The following is a 25036-nucleotide window of genomic DNA, read 5'->3' as shown; positions in this document are numbered from 1 at the left end:
TGTGAGTTGCGCGGACCTGGAGTATATCTGTGCTCTCTATACTCCTGAGAATCAATTGCTTGGATCCTTTTGTGAAAGCAATAACCCGTGTGTAGGGTCAGGAATGAATGACGAGAAAGCTTTTCAAATGCCGTCCAGAAATGCATATAAATAATAAAACAGCAAAAACCTTCATAAAGTCCAGTCAAATGTCACCTTAGTATGACAAAAACCCACTAGTAACATAAGAGAGAAAAATCAAAGTGCATAGAATTCAGGATTCCTTGTAGAGGTCCCCAGAAATAATAATAAAAAAAAATGTTCCTGGGAATCATGAAAGAAGCCCTTATGCCTCTCTCCTTTTTAAGAAAGGGTCAGGGACTGAGAACGGTTTGCTACCTGGGGAGGTTTATACAGAACAAACACTACAGTAGGAGGAGGAGTTCCTGGGGCTGAAATTACCACCTCCCTCTTTCTTCATCCTTCTATTCCACCTCCCTGTCTTTCTTTTCTTGTCCCACCTTCCCAGCCCTTTCCCCCTTGGCGCACTCCCTTTGCCCTCATAGGAACCAGCTTTTAATAGGTGCCCGGCCTTCCTTCTCTCTCTCTCTCTCTCTCACCCTCCCCCACCACCAAAGTGTGCCTATCAGCGATGTACTTTAGATCACTTGAAGTGTAAGCCAATACCTGTCCCAAATACTTCTGCTTATCCATGCCAGTTGTACCTGTACCTCTCTGTTCCTCCCTGTGCTTTCTTGTACTTACATGTGAATGACGGCAGATAGAGACCAAAATAGTCCCTCTGCCCAGCATGTTTTTCTTTTTAATTTAATTTTTAATTCTATTTTAATTTGTAAGGGTAGTAGCAACTGCTGCACTATGCAGGCTACCTACCCCCAAGCGTTCTGTTAAAAGTAAACTATTGGAGTAATAGTAAAGTTACCCAGTTTGTTTATTTCCATTCTCTAGCCGGCAGAGATCCTCTGTGTTTGCCCCACGCCTTTTGGAATTCCATTACCATTCTTGTCTTCACCTCTTCCGGGAGTGCCTTCCATGCATCCAACATCCTTTCCGTGAAGAAATATTTCCTGACATTGTTCCTCAATCTTCCTCCTTGGAGTTTCATATTCTGACTCCTACTTTTGCAGCTTCCTTTCCATCATAAAAGATTTTATTTTTGTGCATCGTTAATTCTTTTCAGATATCTGAAGGTCTGTATCATATCTCCCCTGTCTCTTCTCTTTTCCAGGTATACATATTAAGGTCCTTCGGTCTCATCTCATATGGCTTTCTGTACAGACCCTGCACCATTTTGGTTGCTTTTGTCTGGACCGCTTTCATTCTGTGCTTATCTTTTTTGAGATGAAGTTTCCAGAACTGAACACAGTATTCCAGGTGAGACTTCACCAGGGACCTGTCCAGGGATATTATCACTTCCTTTTTCCTGCTTGTTATGCCTCTCTCTATGCAGCCCAGCATACCTCTGACCTTCACCACAGCTTTGTCACATTGCTTCGACTCCTTCAGATCATCAGATACTAGCACCCCAAGGAGGTCTCTCTCCCAGTTAATGCTCATCAGTCTCTTGCCACCCAACTAATGGGCCGATTAGCTCCCATTTGGCTGCGCTATTTTTACCCCTTATACAGTAAGGGGTAATAGAATGTGGAAAATGCGTGGCCAACCCCCCTGAAACTAATAGTGCCCACAACATGCAAATGCATGTTGATGGGCCTATTAGTCATTCCCACACGATACAGAAAATAAAATGTGCAGCGAAGCCTCACATTTTACTTTCAGAAATTAACGCCTGCCTTTGGCAGGCGTTAATTTCAGCCAGCACCGGGAAAGTGTACAGAAAAGCAGAAAAAACTGCTTTTCTGTACGCCCTCTGACTTAATATCATAGTGATATTAATATGGCAATAGTTCAGATTTACATTCCACCTTTTATCCAAATAGGTCCCAGTGAACTTTACTGTTTAATGCATCAGCTACCTCTATGGTGGATTGACATGGTAGAGTATTTCTTGTGTCCGTATGACAAGAAAATTGGGCAAGGCAGAAGGTAGAAACAATATTAATATTACCCAATTACACATATTACTCAGGGTCCCACATGGTAGCAGCAGCGGGGATCTGTACCTGTGTTGCAGGATTTCTCATGTCAGCATGCTTCCTTCCCTCTTCATGCATTCCCCCTCCAGGATCGGGCCTGTAATAAATTGCCGCCTCCTGCAGAGAGTCACAATGCTTGTAATTATGGCTCTTGAGACCTGTCCTTGTCCTGCTGAGACTGCAAATGGCCCTGAAAGAATGGAACAAAGTGAGCAAACAGGGAGTGTTACCTCCTATAAATCCCATTTGGCCTGTTGCCTGCTTTTCTGTTTATGCATTTTTTAGGGACTTGCTGTGCTTTTAATAGTAATATGCTTTACTGTCTTTCAACCTCTTCAGTATGCTGATTGCTTCTTGTTCCTGTACCCTTCTTTCTTATCTTTGTTCTTTTACCCTTCTTATCTTTTGGTAAATCTCCCTCATTAGTGATACTAATTAGGATGCATTACATTTAACAATCCAGGTGTCTTCAGCTGGAAGTTCAGCGCATAGACCCTCCCCCTCCCTGCCACTGTGCTGTAATCCCAAAGCATGATATTCCACAGGTAAATATGTACTCACTGATCTAGATCTTAAGTCTTGCTTATGTTAGCAAACAGAAGTTAACAGCTGGAAATGAAATAAGCAAGCTGTGCTGGATAGTAATTAATGACTTATAATTAGTAACCTTACCAAAATGGCTGAGTAAAAGCATTATTTCAGCTGAGGAACAACTTGAGCCAGTAATTGTTAAAATGCTCCAAGACAAAAACGTTCTTTATAATTTAATACTACAGCCTACGCATGCAATCACCTTAGGGTTGGATAGAGACAGCACTTCTGATATTGCACACAGTTGCAGTGATGGGCGATCTTCCTAGTAGATGTGACTGCTGCACCAGTCAGTTCCAATTATTATGGTTATTCAATTATACAGCTACAGGCGCCGCTGCAGTAATCTGGGTGTTAAGGAACTGTGCACTGGATTTCAACACACATTTTTAATGCCCAGATTAATTTTTTTTAACTCCCGATGCAGTAAGCCAATGCTATGCAAATGCATTGCTTTTTGAAGTGTTTTAAGTGCTAGTGCGATAATGCTGGAAACTTAATTCCATCTTGACCAGCTCTAGGAAAGACTATCAGGCCAATGCAGAAAGAAACGGGGAGAGCGGGCGCTCGCCCGCTCTCCCGGCGCACGCACAGGCCAGTGACCTGGGCGCGCGATCCAGTAAATAAAAGTATGCTAATTAGGGCCCGCGGTAAAAGGAGCGGCGGCTGTCAGCGGGTTTGACAGCCAACGCTCAATTTTGCCGGCGTTGGTTCTCGAGCCCGCTGACAGCCACAGGTTCGGAAACCGGACGCCGGCAAAATTGAGCGTCTGGTTTTCAACCCGCGAGCCACGGGCTGATTTAAAATTTTTTTTTTTTATTATTTTTTACTTTTGGGACCTCCGACTTAATATCCAACTTAATGGTGCCAGCAGAAATTAATGCGCTAATTTCTGAAAGTAAAATGTGCGGCTTGGCTGCACATTTTACTTACTGAATCGCGTGGGAATGACTAATAGGGCCATGAACATGCATTTGCATGTTGCGGGTGCTATTAGTTTCGGGGGGGTTGGACGTGCGTTTTCGACGCGCTATTACCCCTTACTGAATAAGGGGTAAAGCTAGTGCGTCGAAAACGCGCGTCCAAATGTGGGATAACAGTGCGCTCCGCCGGAGCGCACTGTACTGTATCGGCCTGTGAGTTTGGCCAGTTCACCTCTCTGCTTCGGGGAGTACTGGTTAATGTCCTCATTTTTATGGGAATTCCATGTGAGGGTACTAACAGGGCCGCTGCAAGGGCATTAGGAGCCCTAGGCAAACTTTCTGCCTTTCACCTGCCCCCCCCCCCCGTCCCCCCTGGTCCAGGCCCTGGCTCCAGCCCTGACCTCATTCACTCAGACAGGCTCCCTCTTTTACACACACACTTAGGTTCCTTGTTTCATTCACATACACACCCTTACACAGGCTCCTTCCCTCTCTCTCATTAACTCCATTTCTCTCTTGTACACTCACAATTCCTCTCACTCACACACACACACACACACACACACACACACACATGCACACACAAGCAAAGGCACCGCTCGTGGCCCTCCGAGACTCTGCATCTCTCAGCCGGGAGAAGGATGGGCACTGCTCCTGGCTCGCTGAGTGTCTGCTTCTCTCGGCCACAAGCAAGATGGGCTCCACCTGCGGCCCACCGAGTCTCTACTCCTCACTGCCGTGAGTGGGATGAACTCCACTTGCGACCCCATATGGCTGCTTTTTGCAGCCCCCTAATGGCTGGTGCCTTAGGCAACTGCATAGTTTGCCTAATGGGACACGCTAGCCCTGGGTGCTAAGCAGTACTTATATTTTGCAATGTACATTTTCTGCATGCAAAATTTCTTGCTGCATCGGCAGTAAATTTTGCTTGCAAAAAATATGCATTAAAGTGCATGCAGAAAAGCTCATTCAACTGAACGCGCCTTTTTGCATTAGCCCCATAGTGGGGGAAAAGAGAGGCAGAGGATGTGATAACAGATGGGAACCATTAGGCCCATCTATTCTGCCAATTTCATTTTTAGTTCATGTCATAGACAGCAGTTGATCTTTGGCTTTCCCGCCACTTCCTCACAACTGAGGGTCATTGCTGTTTATCCCATACTTTTTACAATTCTGTTACTATTTTTGACTCTATTACCTCTCCTGGGAGGGCCTTTCCATGTATCCACCACCCTTTCTGTGCAGAAATATTTCTGCCATTCTTCCTGAGTCTATCCCCCCCTTGGAGCCTCATGCTGTGACATTGTATTCCAGAGCATTCTTGCCTTTAAAAAAGATTTGCTTCTCATGCACTTATCCTGTTGAGGTATTTGAATGTCTATTTGTCTGACATGGTCTTCTTTTGGTCATGTAAAGAGGGTGCCCCTTTTAACCTTAGGAAAGCATCCCTACCCTTTACAAGCATGCAGTATTTGGCTTCAGCTGGTCTGAATGCCCTTAGTGTGACAGAGGTCTCACCAGACCATGGCTATTGGTGAAGTTAGAAGAATGGTAGGAGTGGTAAGAAGGAGCACCATTCTCCAATAGGAGGGAAAACGTAGTATTACAAAAACCTCTGCTCCCTCGTGCGAGCGAGAGAGTCATTGTGGGTGGATTACTGAGAGTGAGCAGGAGTAGGATTCCAAGCTGAGGGGTCCTGGTATTCTTAGAGCCCTTTCTCACTGAGGGGCTCCATAGGAACTAGGGATGTGAATCGTTTTTGAACGATTAAAATTATCGTCAGATAATTTTAAAATCGTCGAAAATCGTTAGAGTGCACGATACAATACAAACGCTCCCGGACCCCCGCTGGACTTTTGGCAAGTCTTGTGGGGGTCAGGAGGCCCCCCCAAGCTGGCCAAAAGTCCCTGGGGGTCCAGCGGGGGTCCGGGAGCGATCTCCTGCACACGTGACGTCGGGAGCCAGGAACCAAAATGGCGCCGGCGCTACCTTTGCCCTGTCACATGATAAGGGTATTCACTGTGGAGCAGCCTGCGTGAGGCAGTATTTCTCCGCAGGATGGGAGGGACTAGAATGTTAGATACCATCTGACAGAAAGAAGGAAGGATCAGTGCTGCTTAATGCCAATAAATACAGCACTGCAGATAGAGCCAGATCCAGAAGGCAGAGGGACAGTGGAGACCAGAGGAAGTCAGAATTCATCGCCGTCTCAAGTCTTCAGTTGTTACTACTACAGCAAACCAAAACAAATTCTCCAGTCTTAAAGAGTGCCCTTCATTTAAATCATATTTTTTATGCCCTTATGATTTGAACCACAGTCCCATTGTAACCTCTACTGGTTTAAACATTCTGTGGGGCTTTAAGGAGCCAGAGCGAGCCTCCTGAAAAGCTATGGGGCTGATGCGATAAGACACGCCCGTTTTTCTAACACTCCCACAGCCATGTCTCCTGGGCGCCCGATGCAGTATGGTGATGAGGTGCTGCGCTAAAAAGGATGCACTGGGATCAATTGTGCGTCCCTAGCTCGTCCTTGGCATCGGGTACCCAGGAAACGTGGCTATATGCACAGCCATGGGTTAGGGAAACAGACGCTGGTAAATTGAGCGTCCACCATCAAGACTTTTATTTTTCATGTTGCAGCTTTCTGTGGTTCCTCCTACTTAGTATTGCAATGATGCTAAAAGTAGAAGGAACCACAGAAAGCAGGATTTTGTTTGGTTTTTAGTGAGCCCTTGACGTGCAGCAAGACTTAATGCCAGCTCTGGGGCTGGCATTAAATTTGCCATGTTAGAAAGTGTGCATCGGGTGCATGGCAATTGTTTTGCATCAGGGGTAAGAGCTAATAGCCTCTTCTACTTGACATTTACATGTGATGAGCGCTATTAGCTACGTATGAGTTTGGAAGCGTGCTTTGGACACGCTAATCCCCTTATTGCATTGGGTGTTAGCCAAGCACTTCCAAAACGCATATCCAATCGATGGTTAAGCTGTGAGCTAGCCTGAGGTCGATGCAAGATATTGCATCGACCCCTTTGTGACGCTGCAAGATACGTAGATGAATAAATAGGTGGCTATATGGAGAGATGTATAACCAGGTGGATAAACAGCTATATGGTTGATGGATGGAGAGATGGAGAGATACATAGAAGCACTTGTTTAGAAAGAGAATTTTTGACAGTGCAGGTCTGCAAAAATGCTGGAGGTTTTTGGTGGCATGGCATCAACAGCACTGGCCCTTATTTAAAAAGAACTCTCCCACCCCACCCAAAATTCAGTATCTATGGAAAGAAATCATTATTGAATAAAATCCATTGACATGGATAGTACTAATCAGGAGTTATCATAGCATCCCCAGCATGCTGACACAACCCTTCTAGGTTATGGGAAGTGTACAGAACATGGAGATGTACATAGATAAGCAAAGAGATGACAGATAAGATTACAATAGATCTGTACAGATGACAGATATACAGGTGATGGTTGAGGTGCAGCAGGCAGAAGGACATAAACAGAGACAAAGAGAAAGAGAGTACCAGCCAGAGGGTGAGCTAGAGACTGCCTGTGTTTCCCATCAGAAAGCCCCTCCAGTTCATGACACTTGCCTTCTCTCCCTCCACCAGCCGCTCTTTCCCTCCCTAGGCAGCGCTTGATGTATTTTACTAAGTACTGAAGCACTAATAACAACAATAACAAGACTTTATAGCTTTTAACAGCTTCTGCTTTGAATTATCTCCGAACATTCCTTCCCCTTTCAATGACGTTATCAAATAGAAGGCCATTATTCTGGCTCCATAAAACCTCAGCACTAATTCAGTTTCCATTGGAAAACTTTCAAGCCGGCTTCCGCCTTTTCTTTTCTCTCACTCCCAGTCTTTCGCTCTGTCTCTGTCTCGCTTCCGCTTCCTCAGCCTGCCTCTTCTTTATCTCATTCCCCATTTCATGGTTCTTCCCTCTCCCTCTCCCCCTTCTCACTTCTCCATCTCACCCCCCCCCTCCCCTTATTCTTCCATTCCCATTTCTGTCCTCTGTCTCCTAATGTCTAGGGAAGTGTTTTTTTTCTCAAAGTGACACAGAAAACAAATGAAATGTCTTGTTTTATTTTGGGTCAATTTCAAAACAAAATGAAAAAACAACCACCAAAATTTCACTTTTTTTCATTTTATTTTTCTATTTTAGTACACTTTAAAACCATTTAGTGTCGGTAACTTTAAAACAAGCGTGTGGGTGCCCATACCCGTGTGTATAGGCGCGCGAGCGTACATTACATTACGCTGGAATTTTAAATCATCCATGCATTTATGCATGGTTGATTTAAAATATGTCTACCGCGCATATGTATGCTCCTAACTTTAAGCGGTTATTTGAGCAAATGTATTTCATGTATCTTCCTTAGGACTTTTTTGGCTTTAAAGGACGCAGGTAACTGCATTTTAAAACAGGCTCGAGTGAAGGGCAATCCCAGTTTTACCAATGACTCCAGCAGTTTGTCCAGTCTGTCTTGAGGTCATCCATTCCAGTCCCCTCTGATTCTCCAGCCTGCACTCCTCCCTCCCCCCCCCCCCCTCGTTGATCCACACCCCTCACCCAGTCATTTCATCCTAAAAAGTGATTTCCGCAGACCTATACCTCATCAGGAGCAGCGGTAAAAATATGCTGTTAGCAACCCGCCACACACTGTGGCTGCCAGATTTAAAACATGCACTTACGTGCATAACTGTTAACCCCGCCCCAGAATCCTCATGCCACACCCCCTTTTTTTGCTCAAACATGCGCATATATGCGCGCAATTACCAGCTTTCAAAATACGCGTTGCTCATGTGCGGCCCATGTTCTCACGTATATGGGCCTTTCAGCACAAGAAACAGTTTAAAATTTTTCCCCTAAATGTTTTTAGCATGTGCTAAATGATTTTAACATGCACTAAACTACGTGTTAAAACAATTTAACATGCACTAAAATGGAAAAAGGAAAGCAAATAATAAAAACAAAATGAAAACTCTCAACCAACAAAACAAAAACGAGAGAACAAAAGCTCCTACTAATCTCTTCTCCTCTTCAAGCTTTCTCTCTATCCCTTTTTCCCCTGTCGTTTCTCTCACAGAGTGTTTCGGTTGCCGTCCTCACTTTCATTTTCTCTCTCCCACCCTGTTCCCTTGCCTTTCCTTCTCTCTTTCTTCTCTCACTCCCTGACTTCATTAATACCTTTCTTCCTTCCCTGCCTTAGATTCAGGAAATTATATTGGCCCGGCAATTTGTGTACAGTATGTATTGCCAAAATAATAATAAAATGGCGTAAATTTCATAGCCATTCCCACAGTGAAACAGTTCTTTACTAGAGATGTGCATTTGTTTTTAATTAAATTGAATCCAACAATAAAATTGTCTCTTTTTGACGATTAGTGTTGCACTTGTGCCTTTGACTGTGTCTGGCTGGCAGGCTAGCAAAGCAGGCAGACGGACGGTAAGGTAGTGATCATTCAGTGACTCACTGGTGGTCACAGTGAGTGCCATCTGACCACTTTCACTAACTCTGTGTGTGTGTACAGCCAACTTGAGCATTAGAGATGGTCTCTGTAGTGCACTCATTGGTTAAGTGTATTTTTGAATTGGCCAGTTATGGGCCGGATTTTAAGAGGTATGCACGGGTGTAGATTTGTGTCCGCAACCCGGCACGCACAAATCTATGCCCGATTTTATAACATGCACACGCAGCCGCGCGCATGTTATAAAATCCGGGTTCGGCGTGCGCCCAGCCCTAGGGGATCCCCGATGGCTTTCCCGTTTCCCTCCGAGGCCGCTCTGAACCTTCCGCCCTCCCCCCCACCTTCCCTTACCTAACCCACCCCCCAGCCCTACCTAAACCCCCCCTGACCTTTGTTTTTAAAGTTGCACCTGCCTCTGGGCAGGCATAGATTGTGCGCGCCGGCCAAGTGCCGGAGCGCGATCCCCCGTCACGGCTGCTGTGCTGGGGGCCTCGGTCCCGCCCCCGCCCCACCCCCTCACCACCCCTTTTTTCAAGCCCCGGGACATACGCACGTCCCGGGGCTTCCACTCATCGCTGGGCCTATGCAAAATAGGCTCGGCGCGCGCAGGAGCGGGTACTCGCGATTACACGCGTAACCCTTTTAAAATCTGCCCCTATATGTTTATTCCCCCTCCTACTTTTACTCAATAACTAGATAATATATAATAAGGGATTCTCTCTGCTTGTGTTCTGCTTTGTTTTGTGGGATTGGAGATGAAATAATAGCTCTTTATTCATTCATTTGCTTTTCTAGAGCAGAAAAATTATATTTAAATCAATCAATTAGCTGTAGCTGGTGTTTGATTTAGTATAACAGTCTTGAGGGGTAACTAGCTACTAGGCTAGCAATAGCTACTAGTGCTGTTGCTAGTACTACTAGCCAGTAGTTTAGCCTAGCCACGAGTGCCAGACCACCAGTGCTTGTAAGGTAGGCACTTTCTGTGCAGTGCAGTAATACTGATCTCTGATCTGTGATCTCAGTGAGTGAGAGCTGCAGAGACTTGGTGCAGAGTTAATATCTTTCAGGCATTAGTGCGCTGGACTGGAGGTGCTAGTAGAAGCCTAGTCACTAGCCACACAGTATCTATCTAACTTGTTATTATGCTGTCCTGTGGCCTGGGCACTGCAATCTGTCAAGTTGCCACTGGTCTGAGGCATCTGGACCAATAACATCAGTGCCAGATTTTCAAATTTAATAAAACATTTTAAGAGCAGCAACTCAAGTGTTATTGTACAGTAGTCTCTTTTTGGAGGTTTGACCTGCAGCCTGGAGGTGTATATAAATTTTGCTCCCCCAGGAGGATCAGCTGTGCCAGGAGGTCCACATCAGCCTCTGTGAAGCAGGGCTTCCTGGACCGAGAAGTGCTGTCCTCTGCTGCCACCTTCGAGGACGATGGTTGCAGATAAAATAAAAAAGCAGATGAGGAAAAGTATGTGGTGTAGGACGGAGGATGGATAGTGGGGGAGGGGAGGAGGGGAGGAAAGGTGACTGGCGAGGCAGTCCCCTGTGTGTTGAGGGCTTACTGTTAAGACTGTGTCAGCAGCACAGCATTGGTCAGACCATCATGCAGGGGTTGCCTCACCTGTCACAAACCACCTCCCACCCAACCGCACACACACCATTCACTGACTGGTATATGGGGGAGGGGACAAGGAGTGACTGGCGAGGCAGCCCCCTGTATGTGGAGGGCTGACTATTAGGGATGTGAATCGGTACCGGACTCGTTTCCGGTATCAAGTTCGGGTAAAAACCGCAGGAAATTTGTTTTTATCGGCTGTGTCTGCCGAAAAAACCCCCCAAACACCCCGACCCTTTAAATTTAATTCTTTCGCATCACCCACCATCCCGACACCCCCCCCAAAATTTTTTTTTAAGTACCTGGTGGTCCAGCGGGGGTCCCGGGAGCGATCTCCCACTCTCGGGCTGTCGGCTGCCACTAATTAAAATGGCGCCGATGGCCCTTTGCCCTTAGCATGTGACAGGGTATCCGTGCCATTGGCCGGCCCCTGTCACAAGGTAGGAGCAATGGATGGCCCGCGCCATATCTTCCGATATTTTCAATCGTCAGAAAAACGATTCACATTCCTACTGATTATTAAGAAGGTGTCAGCAGGACAGTATCAGTCATTCATCCACATACAGGGTGCTGCCTCACCTGTCACCCCAGCCACTGAATGGTGTGGGGGTGTGTGTGAGAGGAAGGGGGAGTGACTGGCAAGGCAGCCTCCTGTGTGTGGAGGGCTGACTGTTAAGACTGTGTCAGCAGCACAGCATCGGTCAGACCTTCACGCAGGGGTCTGCCTCACCTGTCACAAACCGCTCCCCTCACATGCACACAAACCATTCACTGGCTGGTAAAAGGGGGAGGAGAGGGGGTGTCTGGTGCGGCAGCCCCCTGAAGAGAGCTAACTTTTTAATTGCTGCAGTGTGAATGTACCAGTAACTAACTACTAGTGGCTGAATGTGGGAGGGAAGTGGGAATTAAAACATTATTTAAAATTAAAATACTGCTTTATTTCATTTTACTTTATGCTACCTTAATGTAAAAAAAAAGGTTTAAAACACAAACTATGTTTACATTAAAGAAAGTGCCATAATAAAGTAAAATTAAAGCAAAGCTTAAACTTACAGCCAGGTGCTACTTGAAGTAATGATTGAATATAAAATTATAAATGGATGTGCTCCTGCCTTTATAAAGATTCAAAGAAGCCCTAAATAGCGTCGGGGAACACCAATGAGCATGCTCAAGTTAGTGCGCAGTAAATTCAAGTTAATGCGCACTAACTCCTAGTTAGTGAACATTATCCGAATGTTAGTGCACACTAACTCCGAAATTGAAAAAAAATGAAACAAGACCTTCCCGACCCATTTTAACCACGAACTGGACTAAAAATGAAACAACCTGAAAACGATATGAAAAAAAAAATGCTGTACATCCTTATTCTTTACAAGTGGAAATGAGCTTTGAAAAAAAAATTGTCCTCTTGATATGCATTTAAAAGTACACACATATGGCCTGCATGTGCATACTTTTACTCATAATTTGAAGAGGCGTTCTTGTGGGTGGTGATTGGAATTAAATGCATTTTCAAATATACATGTGTCTTTTTTCCCCTGGAAAATATCTGTGGACAACTGAGCAGCTACAAATGTTTTGGTGGAATATTTTAGAGGGAGAGGAAAGTATGTGCATACTGTCCCTTTCAAAATTGGTGTAAAATCTTTGGGTAAAAGAAAAAATGCAGGGGTATCATTAGCATTAGGCACATAGGGCAGAAGAGGCCATGGAGGGCTGCCGGCGTTTCCTGGAGAGAAAGAGGACCTATGGGCCCACTGGCATTTTCTTCAGCTAGCCGCTTAAGAGGAGGTCCTGTGGGGCTACCGACATTTTCTGCTGAGGAAGAGGACCTGTAGAGTTACTGGCATTTGCTGCAGCCCATGGCTGAGGAAGAGGAAGACGTCCAGAAAGTGCCTCTGTGAGAGAGTGTGAGAGAGTATGCCTGTATGAGTATGAGAGAGCGAGCCTGCGTGGGTGTGTGTACATTACAGAGAAAGAGTGCCTCTGAATGTGTGAGAGAGAGAGAGGGAGAGTGTGTCTCCCTCTCTCTCTCACACATTCAGAGGCACTCTGAATGTGTGAGAGTATGTTTATCAGAATGTCTGTGAGAATGCCTCTGTGTGTATGAGTGTGTGTGTCTGTGTATGTGTGCATGTCAGAGAGTGTGTATGTTTCTGTGTGTGAGATTGAGAGAGAGTGCCTGTGTATGAGTGCCTCTGTATGTGGGTGAGAGAGAGAAAGTGTTTCTCTGTGTGTGTGTAAGACAGTGAGAGTGCCTCTGTGTGTGTGAGCCTGTGTGGTGTGACAGGGTGTGTGTAATGCAAAGTGTCTGTATATGAGAGAGATTGCTCTGTGTGTTTGAGAGTATTTGTGTGTGTGTGTGTGAGAATGAAGTGAGAGTTCCTGTGTGCACTTGTGTGTGAGAATGAAAGAGAGAGAGCAAATGTGTTCCTGTCTGTGTCTGTGTATAAGAGAGAGAGACATTGCCTATGTGAGTTTGAGAGTGAAAGAGAGAGCCTGTGTATGTGTGTAAGAGTGTATATATGAATGAGAGAGAGGTTAAAGTTTATATGCCCCTGTCCAATTACAACAATCTCAAGGTGACTGGAAATCTAAAGTTCCCAGATATGCAAGTGACCACTCAGTTGATCAATATGGCGATTCCAGAGCTGTCCATCAATAGATGGGTCTTGTATGACAGAGGTCTACTGATCTCCATATGGGCCAATTCTGTAACATGTGCTTGGCTGAGCACACTGTTTAACACACGGTTGGCCGCGCGTTTTCGACGCGCATCTATTACCCTTTATACTGTAAAGGGCCGCATCGAAAACGTGTGGCCAATCCCCCTGGAAACTAATAGCGCTCATCACATGCAAATGCATGTGATGAGGCTATTAGTTAGCCACCCAGGGATACTGAAAGTAAAATGTACAGCCAATTTTACACACATTTTACACTCAGAAATTAATTCCTATCAAGGGCAGGCGTTAATTTATGAGCAGTCCAAAAAAGTGTACAGAAAAGCAGAAAATGCTGCTTTTCTGTAACCCTCCGACTTAATATCCTAGCAATATTAAGTCGGAGGAACTATAAATGTAAAAAAAAAAATTTTTTTAAAGAATATAAAAAAAAATGTGCCAGCTGGTCCGGTTAGGAGAACGGACGCTCAATTTTATCAGCATCTGATTTCCTAACTGATGGCTGTCAGCGGGTTCGGAAAACCAATGCTTGTAAAATTGAATGTTAGTTTCCCGAACCCACTGACAGAGTCATCTCTCCTAGACCAAGGAGGTGCTAGGGGCACCTCCTTGGTCTAGGCGCTAGGGCTAATTGGCCCTAGCGCCTCCTTTTATTGTGACCTCTCATTTAAATACTGGATCGCGTGCCCAGGAGAGGTAGCTGGGCGCGCATTGGGAGAGCAGGCGCTGAACACGGAGCACTTGTACTTGCGCTTTTCTTACTGAATTGGCCTGATCGTTGGGCAAGGTGTGATGTGTTGCAAGATGAGAAATTGGGTAAGCCTAGAGAAGTGGAGGACTAACATAGTAGTTAGAGTAGCAGGCTGCTAGCCAGGGATTAAATCGAGCCATTGCTTCCTGTGACCTTGGGCAAGTCACTTCATCCTCTATTGCCTTGGAATCAAATTTATAGGGAGATTTATCAATCTGCAATATTTTATTGGTGGATGTCCCTGCAATATTGTGCCGCTCCAGGAGAAAATATAGGAGCAGTATTCTTGTGTTATTTTTTTCTTGCGGAAAAACTCCATGCGAAAAAAACAACACAGTGGGTCTCTAAAAAAGTGTCATGGCAGTCTACTTCGAATGGAGCTGCCATCATTTTAAACGGCCCCAAAGCCAATAACTACACTCCACAAAGTTAAAATTTTCCCCCTATTCCAACCAAATCCCCCCTTTCAAATATACCCCCGGCCTCCCTGGTCCCCCCCTTCCCAAAACAGACCAGAATGCATGCTGCCTAGTGGGCCCCCTCCATCCCTCCTTACATTAAAAAAGGACTTGGTGGTTTAGGCAGGCCTAAACCCACAGCCCCCATCACTTTGAAAAGTCATTGGTGGCCCAGCTGCAGTCCAGAGCACCCCCTAGCTTTTGCCCACATGATGGAGCAAAAGCCAGTTGGCACTATTTTGAAAGATGGCCTTCTCCAGAATCTTGGACAAAAATGGGAAGTTTGAAATAGGGCGATAAATAGGGCGATAATTGATTAATTCATTAACATTTAGATTTCCTTTTTTGAGCATGTCTCATAGAAGAAAGCTTGAGAAAACAGGAACATGGCCTTCTCTGAATGAAAAATTAATCAATTTGAGACATATGCTATATTGGTCTTAATACATTTCAAAGATGCATTTGAACACTCAATCACAGGAAAGAAATTAGTTTTGAGATTGCTAAATCAGCTGCATTATTTTATTAGCATAGAATTAGATATGCATTAGCTGCTTTGCATGGATTTGTAAAATTCATGCTTACAAATTTATTTATTTATTTATTTATACATTTTTATATACCAACATTAGATCAGTGATGTCACATCGGTTTACAGATAACGGAAGGAAAATAAGTGGGGGTATGTATTTCTTACAGTGAAACATATCTCAAACATGCCCTTATTTCAATTAGCATGCAAAGCATGCAAAGCATGCAAAGCAGCTAATTGAAATAAGGGCATGTTTTAATCCTAAATACCATGCGATTGTTGCGCTGGAGGTGGATTCTTGGGCTGAGGTGGGGTTGACGCAACCTGCAGACAAGGGCCTACGGGTCCCCACCGTCAGCAGGTGGAATGAGCTGAAGTTAGAGGCCACTGGAGCTTCACCTATACCAGCCCACATTCCCCTCGGGTTGAGCCTTTGGGTGCTGGGGCTGGCAGGACTTAGGCAGGCCTTGAGATAGAACAATGAAGGCGAACAGTTCAGCTCAGAGACAGCAGACAGCAGTGGCTGTCCCAGTACAGGAACCCATGCACCAAGGAAGGAGGCTTGACTGAAGATGCTTGAGCAGAGAAAGGCCAAAGCATTATGAGTCCAAGTCCAGAGAATAGGAACAGAGGCATCACTGTCAAACTCGGATGAGAGCTGGCGGCGACGGAAGGTGTAGCAAGCAACGTAGAATTCTGGACACAAAGGAGTCTGTAGTATAGTCGTTCATAGCACTGGTCAGAGCACGGAGAAGGCAGGCGTAGTCAGACGAAGCAATGGTCAAGGCACGGAGAAGGCAGGCGTAGTCAGACGTAGCAGTGGTCAAGCTTGGAGAAGGCAGGCGTGGTCAGACGTAGCAGAGGTCAGGCTTGGAGAAGGCAGGCAAGGTTGGACGTAGCAGAGGTCGTCACCAGGAGGTCAGTTGAAGTACAAACAAGACGAATGAAGACAAGGGAACTGGAAGACACTCATGAACTCGGAACACAGAGGCAGCGAGTACTCAGAACCAAACAGGGAACCGAGAAGACCTGTTGCAAAGGCAAAGTTTCTGTGCAAGGCTTGAGCTTATATACGCTGAAGGATCTGACGTCAGCATCCGGGTCCGTGGCCAGGTTCCCGCCGCGGGCCCTTTAATGGTGGCATCTCTCCGCGAACCCCGTGGAGAGGCCCGATGGCTGGAGGCATCCTGGCTGGAAGTCCCAGGAAGCGAAGCAGTACTGGAGGCACTGGCAGGGGCCCGAGGTTGGAGCCGGTGGCCCACTGCCGCGAGCGACAGGGAGCTGGAGCCTGGAAGTTGCATAATCCACGATAAGGCATGTTATAGCCTTATCGTGGATTAGTAAATCTTTGCATCAAATTAAAAACCCTCTGGGGATAGAAATATATCTAAAGTACCTAAATGTAATCTGCTTTGAATTGTCTGAAAGGCAGAATATAAATAAATAGTAAGTCAGTCTCCTCCAATTATTCTATTTAATGTACTTTTGTTGACTGCACCATCCACTCTGGCAGACCATTTGCCAGGGGCTGGCAAGGTGTAATGGTGACAGCTCTAATAAGATTACCTTGCACAGAGTTCTTGAAGTCATCAAATGTAGAATCAGACCTGTTGTTTGACACAATCGTGTCTGGTAGCCCATGAACTGCAAACAGCTGTTGAAGCACTGTAATTATTGCACCAAATGTTTGTAAGAATACTGTGATCACCTCGAGCCATATTGAATAAGAATCTGCCACAACAAGGAAGGTTTTCACTTAAATTGGACCTGCATAGTCAAGTGAAACCTTGACCATAGTTTCTTAGTCACTTCCCAAAGGAAAATGGGGGCTTTTGGTGAGTTGTTTCTAGACATCTGGCATGTATCACTCTCTTTAACAACCATTTTTAAGAACATAAGATATGCCATACTGGGTCAGACCAAAGGTCCATCAAACCCAGTATCCTGTTTCCAACAGTGGCCAGTCCAAGTCACAAGTACCTGGAAAACATTAAATACCGGTAGATCCCATGCTACAAATGCCAGCAACAAGCAGTGGCTTTTCCCTATTGATTAAGAGCAGTTTATGGACTTCTCCGCCAAACCTTTTTTAAACCCAGTTACACTAACTGCCTTAACCACATCCTCTAGCAATGAATTCCAGAGCTTAATTGTACAGTAAGGGGTAGATTTCCAAAGGGTTACGTGCGTAATATATGCGCGTAGCCCTTTAAACCCCCCCCCCTGTGCGCCGAGCCTATTTTGCATAGGCTCGGCGGCGCGCACAAGCCCCGGGACGCGCGGATGTCCCGGGGCTTTGTAAAAGGGGCGGGAAGGGGGCAGGGCCGGGGGTGGTCCCGAGACCTCCGGCACATCGGCTGTGCTGGGGGATGGCGCGCCGGCAGCTGGCCGGTGTGCGCAAGTAACACCTGCCTCAGGCAGGCATAATTTAGACAACAAAGGTAGGGGGGGGGATTTAGGTAGGCCTGGGGAGTGGGTTAGATAGGGGAAGGGAGGGGAAGGTGAGGGGGAGTGGAGGAAAAGTTCCCTCCGAGGCCGCTCCGATTTCGGAGCGGCCTCGGAGGGAACGGGGAAAGCCATCGGGCCTCCCCTTGGGCTTGGCGCGTGCAAGGTGCACAAGTGTGCACCCCCTTGTGCATGCCGACCCTGGATTTTATAAAATGCGCGCAGCAGCGCACACATATAAAATTTGGTGTACATTTGTGCGTGCCAGGTAGCACGCACAAATGTACCCCACGCGCGCTTCTTTTAAGAACATAAGAACATAAGAAAATGCCATACTGGGTCAGACCAAGGGTCCATCAAGCCCAGCATCCTGTTTCCAACAGTGGCCAATCCAGGCCATAAGAACCTGGCAAGTACCCAAAAACTAAGTCTATTCCATGTAACCATTGCTAATGGCAGTGGCTATTCTCTAAGTGAACTTAATAGCAGGTAATGGACTTCTCCTCCAAGAACTTATCCAATCCTTTTTTAAACACAGCTATACTAACTGCACGAACCACATTCTCTGGCAACAAATTCCAGAGTTTAAGATCTACCCCTAAGTGAAAAATAATTTTCTCTGATTTGTTTTAAATGTGCTACTTGCTAACTGATTCACATCCACCTGTTCAAACTCTTTCATGATTTTATAGACCTCTATCATATCCCCCTTCAGCTGTCTCTTCCCCAAGCTGAACAGCCCTAACCTATTTAGCCTTTCCTCATAAGGGAGCCATTCCATGTCCTTTATCATTTTCATCGCCCTTCTCTGTACTTTCTCCAGTGCAACTGTATTTTTTTGAGATGTAGCAATCAGAATTTCACACAGTATTCAAGGTGTGGTCTCACCATGGAGCAATATAGAGGCATTATGACATCCTCTGTTTTATTCACCATTCCCTTCCTAATAATTCCTAACATTCTGCTTGCTTTTTTGAACACCAAAGCACACTGAGCTGATGATTTCAATGTAATAACTATGATGCACAGATCTTTTTCCTGAGTGATAACTCCCAATATGAAACCTAAAATCATGTAACTACAGGATGAGTTTCTTTTCCCTATATGCATCACCTTGCTCTTGTCCACATTATATTTCATCTGCCATATGGATGCCCAATATCCCAGTCACACAAGGTCTTCCTGCAATTTATCAAAATCCACTTGTGATTTAACTACTTGAATAATTTTGTGTCATCTGCAAATTTGACCACCTCACTCATTGTACCCCTTTCCAGATTATTTATAAATATATTAAAAAGCACCAGTCCAGGTACAGATCCTGAGGCACTCCACTGTTTAATTGTTCCACTGTGAAAACAGAGGAACAATTAATCTGATTCTCTGTTTCCTGTCTTTTAACCAGTTTGCAATCCACAAAAGGATATCTCCTATCCCATGACTTTTTAGTTTTCTTAGAAGCCTCTCATGAAGGACTTTGTCCAATACCTTCTGAAAATCCAAATACACCACATCTACCGGTTCACCTTTATCCACATGTTTATTCATCCCTTTAAAAAAATGTAGGAGATTAGTGAGGCAAGACTTCCCTTGGGTAAATCCTTGCTGGCTGTGTCCCATCAAGCCATGTCTATCTCCATCCCTCGATCAACAAAATAGCTCATACTACTCGAATACCTAAGATAATATGCAATTGTCCTCACATCGTATATATAACAACCTCTTAAGTATATCTTGGACTTTTAAACACCTGTTGTTACGGACCCAACTGTATAACTCATCCAACCTATACACATTCCTTTCTACCTCACTTATTAACCCCATGCTGTATGTAGCAACATTTTGTATGTAATAACTTTGTTGTATGTAATAACAATTTTTATATGTAATAACAATTTTTATATGTAATCAACTAACACACAAGATCCCAAAACTATAATCCAACTTCATGACAATTTGTGTGATGATGTTTATCTAACCTTGTTTCATGATTACTGTAAACCCTTCTGATGGTGAAATAAATAAATAAATAAATGTTTGTGATTTTATTCTTTATAATATTTTCCATGATTTTTCCAGCACTGAAGTCAGGCTCGCCAGTCTATAGTTTCCCAATCACATCTGGAGCCCTTTTTATATATTGGAGTTACAATGGCCACCTTCCAGTCTTCAGGTACAATAGATGATTTTAATGATAGATTAAAAATTACTTGTAATAGATCTGAAATTTCGTTTTTGAGTTCTTTAAGAACACTGGGGGTTATATATCATCTGATCCAAGTGATTTGGTACTCTTCAGTTTGTGAAACTGGCCTACTACATTTTCCATGTTCACTGTAATTTGGTTCAGTTCATCTGAATCGTCACACTTGAAAACTGTCTCTCGAACGGTATCTCCCCAACATCCTCTTCAGTAAACATTGAAGCAAAGAATTTGTTTAGTCTTTCCACGATGGCCTTATCTTCCTTAAGTGCCCCTTTAACCTCTCGATCATCTAACGGTTCAACCGACTCCCTCACAGGCTTTCTGCTTCAGATATATTTTTAAATGTTTTTATTATGCGTTTTTGCCTCTATGGCCAACTTCTTTTCAAATTCTCTTTTAGCCTGTCTTATCAATCTTTTACATTTAACTTGTCAATATTTTCACTTTTTCCTATTTTCTTCAGATGGACCCTTCTTCCAGTTTTTGAGGGAAGATCCTTTGGCTGAAATAGCCTCTTTCACCTCACCTTTTAACCATACTAGCAATTGTTTGGCCTTCCTTCCACCTTTCTTAAAGTGTGGAATACATCTGGACTGTGCTTCTAGGATGGTATTTTTTTTAAATGTCCAGCTAACCATTGTAGCTGCACTTTTCAGTTTTTTTTCTAAATATTTTTCTGATTTTATCAAAGTTTCCCTGTTGAAAGTTTAGTGCTAGAACCAAGGATTTACTTATTGTCCCTCTTGCAATCAATAATCAAATTTGATCATGTTATGATCACTATTGCTAAGCGCATCCACCACCATTAGCTCTTTCACTAAATCCTGCGCTCCACTAAGAATTAGATCTAAAATAGCTCCCTCTCTCATCAGTCCTGAACCAATTGCTCCATAAAACTGTCTTTTATTCCATCCAGGAACTTCATCTCTCTAATATGTCCTGATGTTACATTTACCCGGTCAATATTGGGGTAATTGAAATTTCCCATTATTACTGCATTACCCATAGAATTAAGGCTCCAGAAAGATTTAAAAGCATTTAAGAAAGCACTAAAAACATGGCTTTTTGCACAAGCATTCCAATTAGAAGTCAGTCAGTAATTCTCAAATTTTTATATGTTGATGCTTTCTTTTAATTATTTTTTATGTTAATGGGTATGTTTTAATGCGATTATTTTTTCTTCTAATTTCTAATATTTATTTTATGATTTGATTCATTTATATAATTTTAAGAGTGCTTTAAACTTACATTTACTTGTTTGATTGGTTTAAATTTTTTTATTGTATTTTTATGATTTTTAGTTACAAAAACATTGTAAACTGGTGTGAAGGTAAATACCATCAGTACAGAAAATTAAATAAGTAAGTAAATAAATAAACAAAAAAAAAAAAATAAAATACCACTTTGGTTAGCTTCCCTAATTTTTCTTAGCATTTTATCATCCTTCTTAACATTTTAGCCAGGTGGATAGTAGTATACTCCTGTTGCTATACTCTTCCCCAACACATAACCCTCCCATGACAGGAGTTATTCCCATACTCTTCCTCTCTTTCTCACATCAAGGATAGCGTCTACCTTGTATTCGATGTCTTCTTCTGCATCAATAGGTGTAGGTTCAGGTGTCTTGGTTGAGAACTCACTAAGGACTAAAGGTTTCAATAGTGAGACATGGAACGCATTATGAATCTTCATTGCTGTTCCTGAGCCTCTTATTTCTTATTTATCGGTTGTCCGCATCCCCCTCCCCTGTTCTTTATACTTTCCACCTTTTTGTTAAAATGTAAACCGATATGTTGTGTATTTTAATGTCGGTATAGAAAAGCTGTTAAATAAATAAATAAATAAAATGCTGGCGGAAGTTTCAGACTGTATGTAAGAGTACCTAGTTGTCGGAGAATGGGAAAGGGTCCGACGAAGCGTGGAGCAAAACGAGCTGAAGGTAATTTGAGTCTTAAATGTTTTGTAGATAGCCAGACTTTATCACCAGGCTGGAATACTGGAGCCTTGTCATGATGAGCATCATAACATTTCTTTGCTCGTTGTCCTGCTTTACGAAGCTTCTCTTTAGTTTTAGTCCAAAGCTGTTGAATATCTTTGGCAGTAGATTGAGCTTCTGGGGACTACACTGAAAGTGGAAGTGGTAAGGGTGGTACTGGTAGTCGTCCATAGACCACCTCAAATGGTATCGATCCAGTAGATGTTGCTGGATGAGAGTTGATGGCGAATTCAGCCCAGGGCAACAGTTCAGCCCAGTCATTTTGGTGAGTACCCACATAGGCACAAATGAACTGCTTGAGTGTCCTATTCATTCTCTCCGTTTGCCCATTAGACTGAGGATGGTATGCAGAGGTGACGTCGAGAGAGATATCAAACTTCTTGCACAATGCCTACCAGAACTTAGCTGTGTACTGGGTTTCTCTGTCAGAGACGATGTGCTTTGGCATGCCATGTAGGCGAAAGATGTGAGTGATGAAAAGCTTTGCAAGCTCCATGGCTATGGGCAAGCCAGGGAGAGCCACGAAGTGAGCCATCTTTGAGCAATGATCTACTGTTACCCAGATAGTATTGTTTCCTCCTGAGAGTGGTAAGTCTACCACAAATTCTGTAGTGATGTGTGTCCAGGGCTCATCTGGCACTAGCAAGGGTTGGAGTAGGCCCCAAGGACGACCGGGCGGCAGTTTCTGTCTGGCAAAATTAGAGCAAGAAGCAATGTAGGAGAACGTGTCTTCCTTCATCGTGGGCCACCAGTAGTATTTCTGTAGTTTTGCCAGAATTCTGCATTGACCAGGGTGTCCAGCCAGTTTAGAGTCATGAGCCCAAGCTAACAACTTCTTTCTTAGGTCTTGGGTACAAGGGTCTTACCCACAGATACTGGGTGAGTAGCTGATAATATAACTCTTTTTGGGTTGATGATTTGTTGGGGTTCATCAGGTACATCCTCAGAGAGGAATGAGCGAGATAGGGCATCTGCTCTGACATTCTTATCTCCAGGGCAATATTTCAGCACAAAGTCAGATCTGTTGAAGAACAGGGACCATCTCACCTGCCTATGGTTTAGGCTCTGTGCGTGGCGGAGGTACTCCAGATTTTTATGATCTGTAAAGACTGTGATCTGATGTTGTACACCTTCAAGGCAAGGGCGCCACTCCTCGAATGGCATCTTTATTGCCAGGAGTTCTTTATCTCTTATGCCATAGTTCTTCTCCGCTGGCAAGAAGCGATGGGAGAAAAATGAGCATGAGTGTAAGGTCTTAGAGTCACCGGCCTGGCTTATCACGGCCTCTATTCCTACATCTGAGGCATCGACCTCTACGATGAAGGCCCTGGTTGGATCCGGATGACGGAGGCATGGCTTGCTCAATAAGCCGTCTTTCAGTTTCTGGAATGCTGTTACAGCCTCTGAAGACCAATTGGCGACGTTGGCACCTTTCTTAGTCATAGCTGTAAGCGGAACAGTGAGTGAGGAGTAGTTCTTGATGAATGTTCTGTAGTAGTTGGTAAATCCCAGAAATCTTCTAAGAGCCTTTAGACCTGTGGGTTGTGTCCATTTCTTAATGCTCTCCAGCTTCTCTGGGTCCATCTGGAAACCTTGATTGGAAACAATGTACCCTAAGAAAGGCACTGATTCCTTATGAAACTCTCACTTAGACAACTTGGCATATAGACGATTCTCGCGGAGTTTTTGCAGCACTCCTTTGACATCTTCCAGATGAGTGTTCATGTCCTGGGAAAATATCAAGATGTCATCTAAATACACAACACATTTGTAGAGTAGATCATGCAGAATGTCGTTTATCATGTTTTAGAAGACAGCCGGGGTGTTACACTGGCCAAAGGGCATCACTAGATATTCAAAGTGCCCATCCTGGGTATTGAAGGCTGTCTTCCATTCATCGCCAGTGCGGATGCGAACTAGGTTATAGGCTCCCTTGAGATCAAGCTTGGAGAATATTTTGGCTCCCTGTAGTCTGTCAAATAGCTCTGAGATGAGTGGTAAGGGATAACGGTCTTTCACAGTGATCTCGTTTAGACCTCTGTAGTCAATACATGGACACAATGTTCTGTCCTTCTTCCCCACAAAGAAGAAGCCTGCACCGGCAGGAGACTGGGAGGGTCTTATGAAGCCTTTCTGAAGGTTCTCCTGTATGTATTCAGACAATGCTTTATTTTCTACTATGGAGAGAAGATAAACCCTTCCTTTGGGTGGTACAGTGTTAGGCTTCAAATTGATGGCACAGTCGTAGGATCTGTGTGGAGGGAGTACATCTGCAGCTTCCTTGGAAAATACATCTTGAAAAGATGCACACTGAGGCGGCAACCCAGGCATCAATGGGGTAGTTGGCATGCAGGGTATAGGAGCGACCTCCATTAGACATTTACCATGGCAATCTGGACCCCAACGTGAAAGTTCCAGATTGGCCCAATTGAATTGAGGCATATGCTGCTGCAGCCACGGTATCCCCAATACTATAGCATGCATGGCCTTTTCTAGGACAAAGAAGGAGATAATCTCTGAATGGAGAGCACTGGTCCGTAAACTTACGGGTTCAATGTGCTGGGTTACTTCTCCTGGTAAGGGCTCCCCATGAATTGAAGACAGGAGTAGTGGAGTCATCATGGCGGTGGTAGGGATCTGCAAGTGCTCCACTAATCATTTCAAAATAAAATTGCCTCCTGCCCCTGAGTCCACTAGGGCAAGAGTCTGGTATTCTAAGGGTCCGTAGATCAAGGATACAGGAAGAGAGAGTGGAGGAGAAGGTGCAGTTAGACCTAAAAAGAGTCCTCCTGCAGGACTTAGGTCTGCCAGTTTCCTGGAAATATAGGGCATGTTTGTACAGCATGGCCAGCTTGTCCACAATACATACAGAGGCCCAACCTCTTTCGCGTTCTTCTCTCTTTTGACGTCTGGTGACTGTGGCCTAATTGCATAGGTTCTTCTTCGCCAGCAACTGGACCCAAGGGAACAGGCCTGGGTGTTGTCTTAAATCGAGTTTCACCCAGAAGGGGTCTTCTGGGAGTTTTGGTCTTTTGAACCTTGTCACGAAGTCGGCGATCAATCCTTGCTGCCAACTTCACCAGTTCTGCCAAGGTCTCAGGCATCTCACGAGCTTCCAGCTCATCTTTCAAACGAGAGTTCAACCCCTCAAAGAAGTGGGTCCTCATGCATTTAGGGTCCCAATGTAATTCAGACGCCAGTGTCTTGAATTCTATGGCGAAGTCTGATAAAGGTTTACTACATTGCTTCAGGT

The 25036-nt window shown here is 44.4% G+C and overlaps 1 protein-coding gene across 1 annotated transcript in view; it reads right to left on the bottom strand.

Moving 5' to 3' along the window:
- The window catches only part of LOC115094627 (kazal-type serine protease inhibitor domain-containing protein 1-like), a 59220-nt gene extending 35994 nt beyond the window's left edge, over positions 1-23226 (bottom strand). Inside the window, exons 1-2 of the mRNA XM_029607881.1 lie at positions 23049-23226; positions 16703-16867 (exon numbers count right to left, since the gene is read on the bottom strand). Coding sequence (XP_029463741.1) covers positions 16703-16867; positions 23049-23226 — 343 coding nt within the window. The remainder of the gene's footprint in view (positions 1-16702; positions 16868-23048) is intronic.
- Positions 23227-25036: the final 1810 nt, after the last annotated feature.

This window comes from Rhinatrema bivittatum, chromosome 1, assembly GCF_901001135.1.
Source record: "Rhinatrema bivittatum chromosome 1, aRhiBiv1.1, whole genome shotgun sequence".
Classification (NCBI taxonomy): Eukaryota; Metazoa; Chordata; class Amphibia; order Gymnophiona; family Rhinatrematidae; genus Rhinatrema; species Rhinatrema bivittatum.
This window is presented reverse-complemented; position numbering and strand designations above follow the sequence as displayed.